The following is a 21,525-nucleotide window of genomic DNA, read 5'->3' as shown; positions in this document are numbered from 1 at the left end:
TGATTGTTTCCAGGGTTACCTCCTGCAAACCCAGCTTTTGAGAAGGCATGGAAAATAATAGCGATCAGTTACTATGATCATAGGCTATCATTACACGAACAGGGGTGTGTTATTATGGCTGATTAGAAAGAAATATCTATCTTAGTCTAAAGAAGAAAGCTCGTTGATAAATTTGGCATGCAATGTATATAATAACCACTAAGACAGTGTGGGCACCTATACCGTAACTGGTGGGTTATTTCTCGTCCCCTACGAGTGGTTCCTGTATATTCCATAACAAAAAATGAATTTAGACACACATTCCCAATACTAGGAATAATAAGTAATACAAGGTAGTCATGATTACCTGCAAAGGGAAAAATAGCAGTAAAAAATTAATTTAAAAATAGAACAATAGCAATATAAATTTCACCACACTTTCGTGTACAATTCTGTTTAAAAACACATTGAAAAAAACAAGTTACATATTTAAAAAACTTCACACTAAATGAGATCAATTAGATGAACCATGACTTATGATATTCATGAATTTCAAAATGGAGAATGAAAAATATCTACATTGTGTTATAATTGGTTATAGTCTCTCAGGGCAAATAACAAACGTCAAAAGATTTTTACTCGCACAATAAATGTTGAAACGAGTGCGGAGAAGAGAAAAAATACAAGCCAAAGATTGAATGTGATGTCCCCTCTGTTGACACTTCAGAAATCAATAGCTCAGATTATTAACTGTTATCAATTCTGCTGTCAACTATTATTTCGACTTTAGCTTGAAAAAAAATACTTAAGTCTTGTCATAATATTTTCAATTGGCAAAATAATGTCGCTCCAGAGAAGACGGTCAGCGATTGCACACGAATTGCGTAGAATTCAGCCTCCTCGTTCTATCATGGACCACCCTCGTTCAGAATTCCGACCCCTCGTTTTTAATTGATACATCCCCAAGCAATTGCAGCGGTAGTGGGCGAATACTCGGAACAACGCTTGCAGTGTGAGAGAATATACATATTTCATCGTTATGTTGTATGTAAACTTTCTTGTTCTTTAGCGTCTCGCTACAATTTTTACGATATCGTTCCATCCAACCCGCCCATCCTATTCCTACCCCTTCTTCGTGTGCCTAACGTTCTCTCCTCTGTCAAAATCTTCAACAGCTCATTGTCAATCACTTTGCTGTGCATCTATTTTTCCTGCCATTGATGGGTTTCTCCCAACAATCTCCTCTTCACTCCGACCATGCCTAGCACTTCTTCGTCTGTTTTTCTTTCTGTCCACTTCACCTTTTCCATCCATCTCCACACCCACATCTCGAAAGCCTCCAATCTACGGGAACTAGAGATTATAACTTAGATTGGGCTCCACAGTATACTTGACTAGATGGAATTCTTCATACTAATTGAATTTGTGCAAGCATAAACGTATCCTTGTTATGCCCACAATGTGTATGGTACAAATATAGTATACGGATGAACGCGAGTGGGAGGGCGAAGGAAGGAGGATGCAAGGAAGTTGAGCAGAGCGTAGAAGAGGGAAAATGGAAACTAACAGAACAGAAGAGAGAAATAAGTTCGGAGTTACCGAAAAAAGTCAAAAATATTTGAACAGCAATCAGACACCTGAGGAATTTTCGTGGTAAAAATGGAGGACATATTCGTAGAGTGACAAAAAAATATTGACTATGACAAAATATGGATTTATCAAATACAATCAGATACACAAGTGATCTTGAAGAAAATTTGAAATGTTTCACTGGGACCATTTTCCACTTATCTCCTCCCTTTCCCGCCACGTTCGTCGGCTTTGGTATGATAACGTTTGCGACCTTGGTCCGACAAAGGTCTACTCCCGACAAGACACTAGTACTAGCTAGAAGGCCAGCGAATGCTGTATTACTTCATCGAGCCATCATGGTGAGAAGCAGGAAAAATAAAGAGAATCAACACCGCAAAAAGCTTCGAACGATATACATTTGCCATAATAGGTTAAATGAAAAATGTGAATTGCACCGTTGGACAAATGTGCACTTTTCCAAGTGATGGACAAATGTTGACAGCATAGGTTTTTAATGTGTTTGGCCATTTGCCAAGACAAACAAACCAAGCTCGCCGGGAAGGCATTGCGCGGCATGGCACCTTCGATTACTACCCTGAGTTAAAACTTTTTAGGTCGGTGTTCTTTAAATACATCCATGGTCGGTTTGATCACGTCAATCCTTCATGTCACACACAAACAGCATGTTTGTAGAAATATAATCTCTTTTCCATCTTCACTCAATGGGCCCACACATTAAAAATTGTGATAAAAATGATATATCGTGTTCGACATGGGTTATGCGTGGTATATATATCATTTACGGTCCACCACATGATCTTTGAACCCGTTCGTTTCCTTCCTGCTCCTCTGTTACTGCGTGCACATGGGAGAATATTGAGCTGCCAATTAAATTTATATTATTTTACACAACTTCAGACTGTTTAGAAGATCATTTAGCTCTGTACATATGTGACAACATCTTGTTCACATACATTCCTTTGCTAAAGCTACTTTAAATCACATCCACCTTGCGCGCTTTTCCGTTATGCATTTTTAAAGCGGCACGATTTGCGTCACTACGGACATACAATACAGGCGGAAGTAAATTCAACACTAAAATTCGTCATTATTAAAACTGACAATAATGACAGCCTTAATATCTAATTTAAGAAGCGGAGTAGGCTGAGGATAAATACGATTAATCAAATATAGATAATGGGGATTGATAAATGACCTCCAGTGCTCCTAGTAAAAGCCGGTCGCTGATGAATGGAAATGTTAACGAGAGCAAAACGAGAGTCAGATAAGGAAAGAGATTCATTGGCGTGCAGGAGAGATCGCTTCTTGTTCTCTTTTACCTTGAGCGTTCCTTACACGGGAGTCGTGGCATTCTGAGATTCTGATACCAGAAAATGGCTAACCGCAAAGGGAAGATTGGAATCATTGGCAGGTAATGAGAATGACAACAAAAGATGTATGATGTTACCATAAACTTTGTGAGCGTTTAAGTCAAAGTTCTTCATTATTCTTTCATGATTGAAATTAGTGGACTGATTGGGCGAAGTTGGTCAATGCTCTTCGCAAGTGTTGGTTATGAAGTTGTTATATATGATATTGACAAAAATCAAATTGATAATGCTCTCCAAGATGTAAATCGGCAGCTGAAAACTTTGGAAAAAACAAAAATGCTGAGAGGGAAACTAAATGCAGCCCAACAGTTTGCCTGCATCAAAGGTATCAAAATGTAACAATGGCCGGTAGTCAATTTTTACCTCGAAACTCGGTTTAATAAGAGTCACAATCATGTAATCTTATTTCTTTCCAAAGGTGAGACAAGCCTTGAAATGTGCCTTAAGGGAGCCAAGTTTGTTCAGGAGTGTGTGCCTGAAAACTTATCGTTGAAACGGAAAGTTTTTCAAGAAGCAGATGAATTCGTCACAGACGATACAATACTCTCCAGCTCAACCAGCACTTTTATGCCATCCCAATTTTCGGATCATCTTAATCACAAGAAGCAGATAATCGTTTCACACCCGGTGAGTTTTGGAGCTTGGATACTTATAGATGGCAGAAGTTTCACATGTTAAAACTCACGATTCAATCCTTTACCGTGAAGTACTTGTCGCAATTTATTACCACGGTAATGAAACAAAAAGGTGTCTTTGAGGAAGTAAGAAGTCAAGAAACAACCAAATGAAATCAGGTATTGAGTTCCCAAAAACTATAAAACTCTTCCGCCCTCATCTAGTTCGCATATCATCGCTAAAATATTTGTTGACCAAAGTGCGAAGGTGGGCAAACCAAAAGAAATGAGTTACTATATGTTAAGGGAAATCTTTGGATTCGAACCGCAACTATATGGTTTTTTAAATCAATAGTCTGATTTTAATTTTAATATATATACACATATGCATGTGTATATTTCTTATATTAATTAAACATTGGAATATTTTCAGTGAGCTCTAATATCACCTATCAAAACAACATTTGGGTTTAATTATTGTGCTTTTTTATGGTATCTCATAATTTGGCGTCCTCTTCTAAGTGAAATTTTCAAGTCCATCAAGTCGGTGATTTGTGTGCCTAAGATGAAGTATTACTTAAAAGCATGTATCAAATCAAGCATAAAGTCAGTTGCGAGTGAAATAAATGGTAGCCGTCGAAAGAGAGCACTAAATACATACTGAAAGCACATGCATGACACAGTATATTTTTTTTCCCAGGTGAACCCACCATATTACGTACCACTGGTAGAAATTGTACCTGCTCCGTGGACTGAGCCTTCCGTGGTCACAAGAACAAGAGCAATCATGGAAGAAATAGGTCAAGCACCTGTCACCCTCACTAAGGAAATTGAGGGTTTTGCATTAAATCGAATCCAGTTAGTATAATTTTTTTTCAAATTTTGCATGCACCAATATCAGATTCCATTCCCTTTGTGCTAGTTTGGAATGTCATGAAGTACTAACTATTGCATATATCAGGCATCTTTAATTCTTGGGAGAAATAAATTGCTACAGTTGACTCATGAAATATTTGGGAGAAAAGGAGAATATTTTTTCATAAAATGGACCTAAAATTTCTTGATCCATAATTGTAAATGTAATGCAGTTTGTACTTTTTGATGAACAAAGACAAAAAACTACAGGATTATGTTATTTCTAAATAATGTGCATAATATAATAATTCTGAATGTAATCGTATTACTGTGAGAGACAATGTGTTTTTATTTTTAGATACGCCATTCTGAATGAAGTGTGGAGATTAGTAGCTGATGGTATCCTTGATGTCAAGGACATTGACAAAGTGATGTCTGAAGGTTTAGGGATGAGATATGCATTCCTAGGCCCATTAGAGGTGGCCCATCTTAATGCTGAAGGTGAGTAGTCCAAAAGAAGAAAAATATCTTCACATCATTGTTCATCATTAATCAATTGTTGAGTTTGACTGAATTTCAACATGTGAATATGTTAATGAGATATACCTCTTTCTTCAGGGATGAAAAATTACTGCGAACGTTATGCCAATACCATTTATGCTGTCAGTGAAACCATGGGACCAAATCCAAAAATGGTCGGAGAACAGGTGAATGTTGTCGATGAACAGCTATGTGAGATGGTGCCAGTAGATAAACTTCAAGAACGCCGAGCTTGGAGAGACAAATGCCTGACGGCTCTAGCAAAGTTAAAGAAGGAAATGAAGGAGTAAAAATGTCATTGGCATCCCTTAAAAACTTGTCTTGAAGATTTTAAAGGATGGTGAAGTCTTATCACATGTACAAAAATGCCAAAAAGTGCGTTAAAAATGTATTAGTTTTTCCTTAAAATGTGTTTTCCTCTTAATTTTAAAGGCTTGTCTCTTGCCCACTGTTCAGTATCTTGGGGTGGTCATATTAAAAGAAACTTCATGGTAAATTTGGTCAGATCTATTTGGCCTACCTTCATTAAATGTTTCACATGCTGTCTCTTGGAATGAGTCTGACTATAAGATCATTTTTACTATTCTCTTTTGGGTCTTTTTTCCCAATTCTAATGGTGTATTTAAAATACAAAGGTCTTATGGTTTCATACCAAATCTCTCTAAGCTCCCATATCTCCCCCCTCTCTAAAAATATATGTATGCTGATATTAATGGTGTTAAGCACTATCTTTTTAACTATTCAGCAAATGACAGTTATTTCTGGTACAATACAAGTAGCTGTTATGATTTTCATCATGTATAACATAAGAATTACAAATTCTGCTCTTGGTACTCAGCATCTGGGCCTGTTATATGACAAACTTCGTCAGGAAATAAAAGGTTTACAGAAAATATCTGCATTTAAATGTTGATCCCAGGATTATTTTAATAGTACTACATTTTTCCCTAGTGTCCTCATAAATAACTTTGAACTGTATTTTTCTTAGTGGGAAAAATAAATTTGCGCTTTTCCACTGGTTTATTGGTAATGTACTAAGCATTTTGGTTCACAGAACTGTCATCAGGTACAAGACATGACAGTGAATACATAATATTTAACTGTCCCTTCTATGTCCTCATCCCATCTAACCCTTCTGTATGCTTCCCTCCTTCTACCGCCAGGGTACCAGATACCTGTCACCATCTCAATAATCACCAAAAGTGCTTATCCTTTCCCCCCCTTTTTTTTAGCTCTCCGTTTCTCTGTTGTCTTTGGATTTTTCCATCTTTCCCCTCGTACGTCCTCTCCTACCTTACTCCTCATTCCTTTCTTTCCCCTTCTTCGAACATGTATAAATACGAGGTATTCACTATTGTACATGTCTTGTACCTGATGATGGTTCTGTGAACTTAAATGCATCGAATGCTACCAATACACTTGTGGAAAAGTATAAATTTGTTTTTCTCATAATGATGAACTTCTGCTTCATCTACCCTGAAACTGTTGAAAGGATTATATCTATTAATTTGGCATGCTGCACAATTGTATCATCAAATCACTGGGCTGGTAAATACATAATGTAGCAGAATTGACTTGATACCTACCTCAAGAGAAAACCATGAAAAAATGTGTGCTGTTTGAAATGGTGATATTCATTAAATTATTGAAAAGTGTCACACCTAACCTGAACTCAATAATATTGATAATTAATAGTAGTATGCTGGCTAATGGTAGGTTTTTGGTGAACCCTGGAACTACACACTAGTGTACCTGTACGCTCTAACTAATTTGACAAAATCATTGAACCCCACACTACTTAAAAAAAAGAGACGTTTCAGGCGTGATATGGTGGAATATTATAATTAATTTAAAAAATGGCAATTTTCCACAAAATAAAATTTATTAATGCGACCAGTTTCAATGTAACTACATCATTGTCAGGTAACAGTCATCACTCTGAGTCCAGTATATTTGCTGAAAAGCAAGTAAGGGAAGGGAATTGGAAAAGAGGGGAAGAGGGAGGAAAAGTGGAAGGCAGGATGGGCGACTACTTAGGAGAGTGGGGGAAGGGAAGGGGGTCGGGAAGACTAAGTAAACAGAGCAAAGTCCAGAGGGAACGTCGTAGCTGGATGGAGGGGTATTTCCCGTTGGGAGTTTGCCCCATGGAGTGGCGCCAAACTCCTACAGCCGTGGAGAAAACGGGTGAAGTCGGGGGTTTTCCCACGCGGTCATTGACTGGCCGCATGGCATCAATGCACAAAGGAGTTCAGTGCAAAAAGGGTAAACTGGTGGTTTAGGGTTTGGAATCACTTATCTATTGTGGTTCCAAGGGGCATGCCCAAGCGAGGGTTAGCGGAAGGGTAGAGGAGGCATATTTCACACTTTAATATTGCCAATGAAGGGCTGTGATCCCACAACGTAGAACCTTCCCTCCTGGTCCGTGAAGAGGGAAACGTTGCAGGACCACCCTCTTTTCCACTTCCCTCCCCCTACTTGCTTTTCAGCAGAAATGCTGGACTCAGAGTGATGTCTGTAACCTAACGATGATGTAGTAACATTGAAACCGGTTGCATTAATAAATTTTATTTAGTGGAAAATTGCCAATTTTTAATTTTTAACCCATACTACTTATTACAGTGATTCATCCTCAGGTATCACAAACTTCTAGTTCCCTTAATCCCATCCAGAATGCCAGTTGTTATCCCTCCTCTATATTACTTTCCCTTTTTTAAAGAGTAAAGATCATTTGCCTTGACTGAGATACGAATCCGGGTCCCTCAATTTTTACTTTTTGAGATAGTTGCATTTTCATGCATATTAGTTCATGACTCCATTGAAAGTTACTATTGTGATATCTCCTGCAGTTCTTTGAATTTATCATAGCTAAGGGGTGATAAGCAATATCGGGTGCATTGGGAAGTCTTTGCACTAGGCAAGGAATGATAATAAATGCGAACAAAACAAAAGCTATGTGTTTTCAAAAGAGAGGATGGCTAAGTTAAATATTAAAGTAGGTGGAACAGTTTATTTTTCTTGAAAATGTGTTGGACTAAGATGGTCAAAATAGCAGTGATATAAGAAGATTTGCATTAGGCAAAGAGGCTTTCCCAAGGAAGGTAATGAATGGGGATGTTGAGGAAAGATTAGGGGAAATTTAGATCAATAAGCTGTGATAATGATTTGAGCAGCTTGGAAACTTGGTGGTCGAAGCAAGATGATGGATGTATATTAGTCTGTTGGTATAAGGGTGTGAAGGTAAAATGGATGGAAAGGAAAACAAACAGGAAAGTGTTAAGAATGATGAGAGGATAGAAAAGAGAATTGTTGGGAAAACAAAGATTATGTATAGGGGAGAACTTTAGGCAGTGAGTGAAAGGTAAGAAGTAAGAAAAGGTTAGGAATAGGATAGGTATGTTGAATCAAAGGAAGTATGTGGAATTGAAGAAGGGTTTATTGTACTCTTGAATGTCAGGTTGTGTTTCGTTACAATAGGCAAGTAAATGTATCATTGTATTTGCTGTGTCCATCCAAAACCTACCATAAAAGCTAGACTACAAAGAAAAATATGTGCGATTGCTATTCAATTAGGAATGATATTAATACTGCTTACCTTGACTCATCTTCCAAATATTCGGAGTTCTGTAAGAAGTCCCCATCGGATGCAAACCACTTGTTCTATCTTTTTCATCAGTCTTTGAAGATAATGGTCTTTGCAGCCTTCACCATTGCTTCTGATGATGAAAAATGCTTTCCTCAATGGTGTTTCTTCACATTGGGGACCAGTAAAATATCACATGGGGACATGTCTGGATTCTAGGGAGAATGGGGATCTCTTCATGTTGACTTTCATAAGATATTCATGGAAAACATTTGCAATGAGGCTGAAAAACCCTTGCTTGGTTTAAATTGATCCTCCTTTCATACCACAGATTTTCTAATGTGCTAAACAATGCTTGCAACTGGTTACCATGGGCGTGTGATCATTCATAAATCTGGCAGATTTAATAAAGTCATCAATTTTCACTCCCATCTCCAGTTCTTCCCATGCCTCTTTAACTGATTCCTCCACATATATGTTAAAAAGCACCAGTGACAATGGACAACCGTCTTGCTCCCCTTCCTACCAATGCCTATTTTGAATCTCTGCCACTCCGTGAGTCTGAGACATGCAGATAAGTCTTCTATCCCTACAATCTACTCCTATTTTCTGTAATAAATTCATTCATTCTATTTCAGAGTGTAAAAATCAACCCCTCTCTTCACCCACCATACCAAGTACTTCTTCATTTGTTTTCCTTTCCGTCCATTTCACCTTCTCCACACCCATATTTCAAGAGCTTTCAATCTAAGTCTATCCTCCTGCTTGTGACCACATTTCCGCACCATACATAACTACACTCAATATCAAAGTTTTAACGTGTCTTTTCTTAATATCTTACTCAACGTCCCTGTCATCAACTCCCTCCTCCTTGTGAAAGCTTCTTTGCCAAGCGCAATTCTTCTCCTTACGTCCCTACTATTTTGACCGTGTTGGTCCAAAACACTTCCGAGATACATAAACTGTTCTACCTGCACTAGTTTTTGCTCTCCTATTTTAATGTTAAGCTTAGCCTTTTTCTTTCTGAAAAATCGCATTACCTTTGTTTTACATTTATTAATTCTCATCCTGTATCTATCCTATCTCACTGAATTTCCAACTCATTCAGCAATGCTTGCAACCCCTTGGCTGACTGACAAACCAGAGCTAGATCATCAGCAAACCTAACTGATTTTATGAATTTCCCTCCAACTTTCATTCACAATAAGTATGATGCTGTATTTTATTGCATTCCCTTATTTCCTTCTTCCAGTTATAAAATCATTCAATTTTGGAACCTAATGAGGTTTTTTTAAAAATAAAAATGAAAGTGATTACCACAGAAATCAGCCCAAACTTAGATATAATAGTTGATGGCTCAGTTAATATTTAGCCCAACAGCATATTAAAATCATAAAAATGGTATTGAGGCCAGTCATTTCCCAGCATGAGTGGGTGCCCAAAAATCACACATTCTTGAATGAAGTATACATTTCTCAGAGGGTTTACCTAGTAGTGAATCTTCCCCCAGTAGCTTGGCACTCTATGCTTCATACATCAGTAGACTGACAAGAGTCTGAATATACTGACCCTATCAAAAACCTATGCTTTCAGGTGGCACAAGTGCAAGTCTTGGCACAAGAATCAGGACAGCTGGAAACAAGAAATTAGGTGCAGTAAGATGTTTTCTATCATCACCCATGCTATTCCGCATATACACAGGAAATGGTAGGGTCTCCAATTTGGAGTGCAAGTAGATGACAGCCTAACCAAGTAGGAATTGCTGCTGATGTAGCTTTTGTCAACCAAGGGACTGCATGATAACTGAGCTCATTACCAAACCAGTGGGTATGGGATGAGAATCAATTTTAAGATAACCATAATGATGAGGTTAAATTCTGAAGAAACTGCCAAGCTAAATGAATCAAAGTTGGTGGGCTATACTTGAAAAGAAAGAGCACTTAATTATATTCAGGAGCATAGAAACATATTACAAAACTTAGGTAAGTACAATTAGAAGAAATGGGTAGGGGTTTTACAAGAAGAGCTAATGGCAGAGATTTTTAAAATTGTAAAGGAAATACCAGTGAAACCTTTGATATGGAGAATGGATATGGTGCAGCTATGAATTTAGTTATTGAGGCGAGATATGAAGACAACCATAGATTGGACGCTCATGGGATATGGAGAAGACTGGAAAAAGTTGAAAAGGTAATTGACATAAAGGAGAACCAACGGAACTGCCATGCATGAAGAAAAATAAAAGGAGGCAAGAAAAATGAATGCACGGCATATTGAGGAACAATTGACTAATGATAAAAATGACCGGGGTGGACCAGCGGTAGCGCAGGAGACTCAAAGTCGCGACCATAGCACGGAGAATATTTTTCTGGCTATTTTGTCGGAAAATATTTACCAGCTGTGAAAGTTGTCTGTTGTGCGAAACACGAAGTGACCTCGCTACTGACAGACTCTCAGAAGAAAGTATTAATGGCGCAGATCAAGGAGATCGGTCCGGCATCAACATCTACAGCTTCGGGCGTTTGAGTGGAAGTTCACGGAATCGGCCGAAGTACTGTGATGTGGAAGGCAACGGGAAACTACCGCGGAGTTTTGCAGCTCCACCTATTTAAGATATGATGGTGGTATCCTGGTAAAATAGTCCCCCAATCGGATGGGGATTACTGGGTAGGGCTAATCGGTCAGGAAAGTCAGATGCAGGATATGGCCACGGTAATTTAAGATCCTTAAGGGGGAGCGGAAAGCTGGAGAACGCCGAGATAGAAATGGGTCATTCAATAGAGAAAGATAGCTGGGTGAAGACATTTGGGAGTTGGCGAAATCAAATGAACGGGAGCAGACGACCACTGGAGCTACGGATATCGAGTTATATACTCGGAAGACGATCGGAGGGGGGATCGAGATGGTGCGGGGGCTAATGTACTGGCTTCCCGACCAGAGGGCCCGGGTTCAAATCCCGGCGGTGTTGAATATTTTTCAGTGGTATCTCGATCCCTACGTGAGGTGCTTTGTGAAGGGCACTTCGAGTGAGTACGCCGTCCGTCGGATGGGACGTTTCACTGCGGACCCCTTGGCGCCTTTCGTAAAATTATCTAATGCTGACGCCGGGTTTCTCTCCACCCTTTTCTATACATCCCCTATGGCGCAAATGACCTCAGCTGTCGGTCGCCTCCCCTAAATACTACTACGACGACCGGAGAATCGCAGGCGTTGGCATCATACCGAAGAAAGAATGGGGCAGAAGATTACACGAAGGCAATATTGCCGTACGACGAGAGAATTCTGGTGGTGAAGCTGGAAAGAGTTGGCCATGCTTAAGAAGAAATAGAAGTATACGAGCAAATGGAGGAAGTCCCCGGACAGGTGAAGGGGAAAGAAAATCTCATCACAATGGGAGACGAACGTAGTCGGAGAGGGGAAGGAAGGTCGAAGCGTCGGAAATTTCGGGCTGGGAAAACGGAACGTCAAAGGAGAAAGACTAGTCGAGTTCTGCAATGAGAAGAATATGGTATTAGCTGACACCGTCTTCTTACAACATCGACGAAAGACGATGTACACATGGAAGATGCCAGGGGATATCGCAAGATACCAAATAAACTAAATACTAGTAAGGAGATATAAGTATCAGGTGAAGAATTGCAAGAGCTACTCCTGTGCAGACATAAATAGCGATTTAGATTAGTAGATTCCTTCACCTATCTCAGAAGTACCATCACATGGGACGGAAGAAGTACTACAGACATCAAGCAAAGAATAGCTCAAGCTAAAAGAGCATTCACAATTGAAAGACAACTGCTGTGTTCACAGCAGATAGAACTACAGACGAGGAAACAAGATGTGAAATCATTCGTATGGAGCTTGGCACTCCATATGTATCAGAGGTATGGACCATCAGAAAAGACTAGAAGCCTATGAAACCTGGAGCTGAAGGATGGTTAAAATCAAATGGATGGCAAAAATAATAAATGAAGTATACACCTTATGGAAGGAACACTGTAGAGAAAAGAAGAACCATGGATTGGCCACAACCTAAGGCAAAATGGGTTCTTCCAGAATATAATAGAAAGGAGAAGTGCCATGAGGAAGGTCAAGGGATAAATACATGGGACAAATGAATAGGTACATTGCAAAAAATATCAGGTGAAGGCCAATTAGTATCCAATAGAGTAGGATGGAGGGCTGCTGTCAACCAATCTTAGGATTGAACAACCAATGATTACGATGAGAATGAAGATGACAGATGGAGGGATACGAATTTGGGACAGAATTTAGTTAAGAAGTACACATTATTAATAAAAATCATGGGATGAGACTGAAAACTTAGTTGTTGCAATATGGAAATAATTTGTGATTTATTGTAATGTGTGACCAAGTAATTCAGTTTTTTGGTCAGTGCTTAGTACCACAGCTCATGTAAATCTGCCTTTTAACATGAAACTATTGATATTCATAAAATCCTCTTGAGCATGCTGCACCTACTGCATAATTTTAATTCTCTTGAAAGGAATATTCTTTGCACAACCATAAACAATGTAATCAACCCGGTGGCTGGTTTGGTAGAGTTCACTCAGTCATACAGCATATGAAATTCATTCATCAAAGTAGGGGGTCAGTAGTCCAACCCTTTACCCTTGGACTACCACATACCCATTCTTAACAGTTAAATTCAAAGCGAATATTCTGTCAGTATTGTCTCCAGTGTTTAGTGAGTTTAAAGACTACACCATATGCAGGATTCCAGCAGTGAAATAAGTTACAGGAAACATTTCAATGAACTGTGTAGTATCACAGTCATTACATAAGTAACTGCTCACACCAGCCAATTTCCAACACACAATAAACATTCTTAAATTAATCTACCAGACAACATGCAGAATTTTCTAGGATGGCAAGGATAACCCTTTCAATGGTAGTTACACCATGTAACTGAACAAATACAAATTGATATTGTCGTGCATTCTCAACTGAAAAAGGTTGCATGGATGAATTGCATAATCGAACCCCAAAAGTTGAAATAATGTTAACACAGTAACAATAATTTATTTTCTATTCTATTGAATTTGAATGAAACTTGACGTACGCAATCAGATCAATGGTGTAATTAAAACAATGAAAAGAAATAGAAAGCCAATAGTTGAACTATTATTCCATAAGGAGAGGCATCAGAAAAAAATTACTGGAGGTGAAATGAGACAGGATGCGTCTTAAACATTCAACCATGAAAAACCTTCACCAATTATGTCATGATGAACATCCAAAATAAGGAATTGTGATGACTTGGGTACTTTCACAGCTCATAATAGGTTTGCATATTATGCCATGAGAAATTGATAATTAATCCAAAGACCAGATTCACTTTGTTATAGCTTAAATCAATGAGGATTTTGAGAGGTAAAATAATGAGGCTCTCCAGTTTCAGGGTTGGTATCCTAAGTTACACAGGCAATGGTAAGGAGAATAGTAAAATACCCTTATTAGTGTATGGCTCAACTTCATGGGACCCTCATCACAATTAATTAAAGAAAACAATTTAAAGGGTCCAAAGGAAAGCTGCTCACTTCATTTTAAGTTAATTCAAAAGGGGAGAGTATAAGTGACATTTTAGATGATGGGGCATATTAAATAAGAGATTAACAATAGGAAGGTAGGGGGAACTGTTTAAATTGTACATGGAAAGACAATGAAGACAAGCTGTAGGCTACAAAGGGAGAGAACTAAGTACATACTAAGTAAAATAGCTCATTCAAACGAAAGACTAAGTTATCATTCCTTCATAAATAAGAGTGATTGTAAAAAATTACCAGGACATTTAAGAAAACTTCAAATAAACATCAGGAGCTTCAAGAAGAGAATGCCCTCAATAGTTTCAGCCTCAACTTTGTGGAAGTTCATTTTAATAAATGAAAAAGAAAAACTTTGTTTCAATCCACCACTTTATTTCAGGTACGACTAGTTTCGACGCTACGGTACCCGAGGATGATGCCGTAGCGTCGAAACTAGTCGTACCTTAAATAAAGTGGTGGATTGAAACAAAGTTTTTCTTTTTCATTTATTAAGAGAATGCCTATTCACCTTGACTGAAATTATTTTAGTTTCTGGTATTTTTATTTGGCTATTAACTGGCCTATTTCTACTCATCGATTGGTTTAATTGTGCCTAGCAGATTGCCAGTTTGCATTGTAATGATAATAAAATATCCATTCCCCCAGGGTTTGACAATGAGAGTACAGCCACAATTTCACAGACTGCATTCAACTAGAGAGCAAGTAGCCAGCAATAAGAAAATAAGCATGCATCATTACACTAGCTCAAGCCCCCAGAACCAAACATCCTAATGTGCACAATTACTTGGGCAAGGAGGCAACTATGAAATGGACAGAAGTTCTGTAGAAGACATTTTTACAATAATTTAATTTGATATTTTGCTCAGCAGAACAACGGAAAACTAAACTTACAATTTTTTGGTGGCATGACTTCAATTCAATCCATAGCTTTACAAAACTGAATCAATAAACCTGACATGAGAGATAATTATGCCAGGTATACTCGATAGGTATGTCAGAAATACTTAAGATAGAGTGAAGAACAGTAATATCTAACTATACTTCACAACTGGGGCTGGCATCACCAAGGCAAGAAGAAATTATGCAAATCTTATAAGTCCCAATTGACTTATTGAACCTTAATACTTATAATTATCAAATCACTTTTAATTGGTTATGTAAAACATTGTTTCCATGCAATTACACTCCGGGAACCTGTAGAATAGTAAAAATCATAAAACCACAATACTGTTTATCACTTTATTTAGCGCAACATAAGAGACACATATTAACGTTTTCCACCAACTCTTGGAGCACTCTTCTGCTGAACTTTCGCTACCTTTGCCTTAGGAGCAGGCTTGGCCTGTAAAATAATAAAAAATGGAATTATATAAGGCTCAACCTAGTGTTGAAAAACGAAAAAAAAAAAATAGCCTGGAGAGCAATTTGTTGCCAAACCAGAGTAACATAATCAATTTGCTTAATTCCTGTATGTTTCAATTAAGAGAATCTGTTTGGTAACAAAAAATGGAGAAATAATGCACCCAAACATTAGGAATTATTATTAGCTTTGAGCCAAATCAGTTGGCCTGAGATGCATTTCATTAAGGGAATGACTTACTTGAATGCCCCTTCTGATTAAATCAATACATAGTAATGGTTCATGAAGCTTATTCCTGAGGGGGTATAAGGTTTGGCAAAAGATACAAACTGGCAAATTCTAAAGAAATAACATGATGATGTAGCCACAACACTTAACTTCACCAGACATCTCAAAACTGGGTACCAGGGCTACATACTACTTGAGACACAAAGATTAGAGAAACATTCTTCATTTGCAAGAATAGTATTTCCAGGCCACTCCCTGTGACTTATACATGCAGAATTAATTTTTCTGATTTTCCTCCATGTCATCAATCTACTTCCTACTTGAAAAAGGATAGCAAAATATTACCTTTGTAATAAATAAAACTACTTCTGAAATACTACTAATAATCCTATATGGTGCAAAAACTGATTACCCCTGAACACTGGCCTTTTAACCTGAAGGGTACATTCAGGGGGCAATGAGAGACTTCATATTGCTATTGTGAAGGTGAATCTCACCAAATGAAGACAGCAATTTAAAATGAATTCAAATTTAAACCAAAACTAGCAAAACAAAATTATGAATAATGAGAGATGAGAATAGCTACATCACATGAGGTCATCTTTAATACAAAATTCTAAAAAAAAAATAATCCCATTGGCTTTAAATCAGTGGAATTGATGCGAGAGAAAATATTCCCACTCCCATCCGATGAAAATAACATTGAAGCTCTCCTATTTCAAATTGTATAATGTTTAAGTTCCACAATTCTGCAGGCATTCACTTCCAGTGAAACTTGCAATAACAAATAACTTTCACTTTTATAATGTTAAAATCCAAATCAACACAGAGAAAAGAAATTCTCAATGGGCTGTAATTAACAACAGAATATTTTACCTTGGCTGGTTGAGTTGCTTTCTTAGCCTGCTTAACTGACTTCTTCTGTTCCTTGGCAGCTCTGTAATTAAAGAGATTAGTCATTAGATTTAAAGAAATTACAGCAACTATTTGATCAAAGAAGCCGAAGTAAATATTAAAACTAAATCTCAAAGCTAGAAGTCCATCAGAGGGGATTAATTCACTGGCATTTTGTTCACCATTTGCAATCAAAATTTGGACGAGCACTACCAATACTGTACATATGATACCCTCATTACTGATAGAATGTTGTTCATACTCCACAGCTTCATTAAAATGCCATCAATGTATTTAAAATACCAAGTAAATATACTAAATACATACTTCCTAGTTCTTACACCAAATTTTCATGCATTCAATGTCAATGCCCATCTCACTTATGCAAGAAAGTAAACAGGTGAAACAAAGCTATCTTTTCCGTCATTTACCTTGAGTAGGCTCATAATAAATAAGACACTAAATAATTATCCTGTTTAATGTTTGGATCTTGTAAACCATGTTTCATGTGTATACAACAAAAAAATTACCCAATTTCTTTTCGAAAAAATATGATGACTTTTTAACTCTTGCAACACCTGGTGGCAGAATTTTGTGCAGTGAAATGAGCTTGTTGCTCTCAAATTCAATGATTATTTAAACTATAGCGATAACTAAGAATGACACCAATAATAATATTTTTCCATGGTTTAAGGGCATGTAGACAGCAGTTGTTTATTAAATCTTGTACAGCTATTTCTATGACATAAACAGGAAAATATTATTGAATGCTACTCATAACAAATTAACACCATATTACCGCGATGGACATTAATAGTATGAGCAAAATTACTATTAATTTGTAATTCACCGTTGAAATAAGCATTTTTCCAGCTTACAAGCAGAAAAAAGGACAAACAGAATAGTGGAGGAGTGAAACTTGTTCTACACTAAATTAACTGCCACAACCTCCAAGAAATGCACATTTAACATTTTGATATGGGCAAACATCAGCTACAAAATTGATAGCATGATACAAATGTAAACCAGTAAGAAGATGTTAACATTATGAGGCACCATAATACGAGGGTCATCCGGAAAGTAGTACCCGTTCGTGTCGCATGAAGTGCTGACGACGCGAGTAGCCGCTGGACGAGGTCAGATAGCTTCAGTGGCTTGTCTGCCTTCTCTGAGCCAAGTTGCGTGACACTAGCATTGCCTGTGTTGTTTCTGTGATTGTTTACAATGTTTAAAAAAATTGAGAACGCCGCCAGTTGTGAAGTGAGGGCAGTGATTAAATTCCTCAATGCAAGAAACGTTCGCCCATGTGATATTCATCGCCAATTAAAGGAGGTGTATGGAGACAATGTAATGGACGAGTCGTCTGTTCGGCGGTGGTGTCGCAACTTCAACATGGGGAGGGGGAACACACACGACGATGAGCGTTCGGAGAGACCGTCTGTCATTACAGACCAACTGGTGAGCTCAGTTGACGAATTCGTGAGGAACGATCGGCGCGTCACAATTGATGACATCTGTGAGCATTTTCCCAATGTTTCTCGAACAATTGTTCATGAAATTGCTAAACACCATCTGCATTATGCAAAAATTTGTGCAAGATGGGTCCCTCGCGTATCTCAATGAGCTGGCGGCGAAGGACTATGCAGCAGGAATACAGAAACTTGTCACACGTTATGACAAATGCCTTAATTTGCTTGGAGATTATGTTGAGAAGTAGTTTAAAGTATCCTCTTTCAAATAAAATTTTTTATGTTTGTTAATATTTACTTTTGTGTCTATTTCACGAACGGGTACTACTTTCCGGATGACCCTCGTAGTAATATAATAAACGTATGTTTTTACAGTGAGGCAAGGAACTGGGCATGGAGGCACTATTGTCTATAGTCTATGAATTATTAATTTTGGGAAAAACTGCAGTTCTCGATCAATACAACCTTCCAATATTGCATGACCACCAGAAGAGAAATAACCATCTAAATAGTCAAAACAATGTTATATGCGAGGTTCTCACCAATACACTTCCCGTACTTACTATTGACTTCCAAAATAATTAAATCTATTAGATCCCCTCCTTACTTTTGAAATGAACGTCTAGACTCTTACAAATAAAGTTGAATTGATGTGGATTCCTTTGACGACCAACTCAAAATGTAAATCTTCATCTACAACTCACACCTGCCACATTGTTTACAATTAAGAGTATTTACCTATTTCCAGCATTTTTCTTTAAAGTACATTAAATACTAATGATTTCCATTTCTTTTTCCCATTTTGAACAATAAATGCAAAAAATATACACGAAACATTCAAATAACTTATCTACGGACGTTTAAGTAGAGAGTTAAGTCCTACTCTTTGTCAGATAGGTACGGACTAACGATCAACATTCAACCTACCCTTCACCTATGCAATTAGTGGCATCAATAGTCATGAACTTGACATGGAAACTTTGAAAAGTGAACAGTTCATCTTCTACATCTAACAAATGCAGTTTTGGGGTTAGTAATGCTTGGAAGTAAACACGCAAAAATAATGAATGAGAGACAAACCTGTTAAATTCCTACAAAGACCAAGAACTGAGGTCCAATACTAATACTAACAACGCAAAAGATGTAAGTCCACTATTGAATTTCACTTTTCATTCAAAGTCGAAGTGCACAGTGAGATAAGAATACCCTAAACTCAAACATAATTTTAGTATAATTCAAGTTAGCTTTACTCAAGAATTTCCTCGCTCAATATAATTATACAAGAGCGTACATCACGAGTACAACATTCAATGTGTCAGAATAATGTCAATATCACTAGGATTAAATTGAGAAGCTTTCTTAAGGTCTTAGGCGGGAGTTCCTGCCTCTCCGAATAAGTCTCAGTTAAGCAACATTATTAAGTTTTGATCGGGCAATACATGAGCTGTTAACAGCATGGCTCTGTATTTATGTATTTGTTCCTATCATAGCCTGCCGCCTTGAATGTAGTAACAAGTTAGCACTTCAACAATCAATTTGACCGTTAAATTTGCTTACCAAAAGACACAAGTTTTTCTAAAACGTATAAATTAAGGGCTTAAGGTACCTGATAGCCTGTTCTCTTTGGGCTTTCCTCACTTCAGGTTTCATGTTACGCTTGGCCATGATATCGGTAAGAGAGGCACCAACGATAGCACGTTGAAATTTTTGTGTCCTCCTCGTCCTTTTCTTTGCCTGCTCTTCTTCTTGTCCCTTTTTGTGTTTCCTCCTGTACAGTACTGTCCATGTTACTTTACGAGGATTCCTCTTCATTAGATGTGAGGATTCACATTTGGCATTCAGGAAAGTAAATATCTAAAACAAACAACGAAAACGGTTGGATTAAAAGAAATCTGCAATTAATAGCATTTAATTAAATGATATCCAACGTTACCTTTCCGTCAGCTTTGACCATGGTTTTTCCATGGCCGGGATATATTTTATACCCGCTGTAAGCACAAAGTCCGATCCTGCAAATAAATGCATTGTGTTAGAAAGAATTAGATAGTAAACACCAGACAGCCTTTTAGCCTAAGATGGCAAAAATGAAACCAGATTAGTTATTCATACAACCCACACGCGCTTACTTCATTTTGCTGGCCGGAAGAAGAATTCGATTCTGACGTCAGAAAAGTTGACACGCGGAAGACTTTCGATGGTACTATCGATAAGCTCGCTCTTTTCAATTATTGTGACCTGGATCGAGCGATCGATGAACTTCAGGACCCGCACTACTATGAATTCATTTTTCTGGTGTTCGTCTCTTGCTGTTGATGTGAATTATATCAGAGAAAAGACATTATCTTTTATTTACGGTCAATTTTATTTACCTTAATTATATGATGATTATTAAACTGATATAAAACTGTTATAATGATTTGAAACTTAATGTGGTGCAGGAAGTTTGAATTCGATCGTATAGTGAATAATCATAGGTTAAGCTTAAGCGAGTGGTTTTCCTTGTTGCCTGTAGGAAGAATACCCAATGGTAGTAGTATTTTCATAATGAAATATTTTCATAAAAAGTTTTCCTGTTCATTAGTGGGAAGATCTGATGGAAGAAAAAAAAATCATTTGGTCTTGGTAACTTATATGTCCATCACAGGATTTCATTTACCTTGACAATGTTTCAAAGGCTGATTCTGCTGATGCTATAATTTTTTCTCAAACCAAATGGAATAGCTTTTGGAACACATTTTTAAAAAAATGAAGACCTAGCGCAGGAGCCAAGAGTTATTTCTCTGCATTCTTGAAAATCTATGAGACTTTTTCTCCATGCATAGTATTGTAATTCCTAAGACATTGTACCATGTGCACTCTTTGCTTGTCCTCATGTTTGGTTCATCCAGTTGATCCATCTCTTTTTGCGCTTTCTGGAACATGGTAGCCAATTCAAAGTGCAGAATTAAAAGAAGAAGGCAAAAGAGTATGACAAAAGCTATTTCAGTAATTTCCTAATATACGACAGTACAGTAAACACCATTATTAAATTTAAGAGATGGTTGAGGCCGATACTTTCTGGTGATTCATTCGTAACGCACAAAGAAAGAATCAAAGACTTTGTGTTTCTACGGGAAAGAATTTATTCTCCACTGGAAGGAATAAATTTAAGTGGTAATTTCAATGGTATGTCCCTATTGCTTATGTTTTGATTTTTGAAAAACTAGTTTGTCTTGAAATCCATGCTGATGTGTTGTGCTTCTTTTTATTCTTGTAGTAATTTCAAGCAAAAGTATAAAAATAATATCATCAAAAAGGATTGAAAAATACAGCCTCCCCTAAAGATTCATTTGTTAGCTAAACTAGCAATAATTACACCATCAGCAGTTATCAATCTGAATATTGATGCTGCTGCTCTCTCAATTCCATTCTCTTGTTTGCTAATCTCTGCATTTACTCCTACTTTCCAAGTACTTTCTTTCACAACTTGAAGTTTTTTT

The 21,525-nt window shown here is 37.5% G+C and overlaps 2 protein-coding genes across 2 annotated transcripts; one reads left to right on the top strand and one right to left on the bottom strand.

The window, feature by feature from the left end:
• The first annotated feature begins 2,737 nt into the window (after nucleotides 1–2,737).
• Had1 (beta Hydroxy acid dehydrogenase 1) lies at nucleotides 2,738–5,844 on the top strand. The gene is made up of 6 exons (XM_071599245.1): nucleotides 2,738–2,983; nucleotides 3,080–3,267; nucleotides 3,361–3,569; nucleotides 4,257–4,414; nucleotides 4,770–4,912; nucleotides 5,030–5,844. Exons 1-6 carry the CDS (start codon nucleotides 2,946–2,948, stop codon nucleotides 5,239–5,241), a joined length of 948 nt encoding a protein of 315 aa, XP_071455346.1. The 5' UTR covers nucleotides 2,738–2,945; the 3' UTR covers nucleotides 5,242–5,844.
• Nucleotides 5,845–15,320: 9,476 nt separating this feature from the next.
• Nucleotides 15,321–20,222, bottom strand: RpL24 (ribosomal protein L24). Its single transcript, XM_071599244.1, has 5 exons — nucleotides 20,173–20,222; nucleotides 19,980–20,055; nucleotides 19,653–19,900; nucleotides 16,560–16,620; nucleotides 15,321–15,437 (listed from the first exon to the last, which is right to left on the bottom strand). The coding sequence occupies exons 1-5, from the start codon at nucleotides 20,175–20,177 to the stop codon at nucleotides 15,363–15,365; spliced, it is 465 nt and encodes a 154-aa protein (XP_071455345.1). The 5' UTR covers nucleotides 20,178–20,222; the 3' UTR covers nucleotides 15,321–15,362.
• Nucleotides 20,223–21,525: the final 1,303 nt, after the last annotated feature.

The sequence above is a fragment of the Hetaerina americana genome, unplaced genomic scaffold (genome assembly GCF_022747635.1).
Source record: "Hetaerina americana unplaced genomic scaffold, ioHetAmer1.1.p SCAF_11, whole genome shotgun sequence".
In the NCBI taxonomy this organism is placed as follows: Eukaryota; Metazoa; Arthropoda; class Insecta; order Odonata; family Calopterygidae; genus Hetaerina; species Hetaerina americana.
Note: the sequence above shows the minus strand (reverse complement) of the source record. Positions and strands in the feature narration are given on the sequence as shown.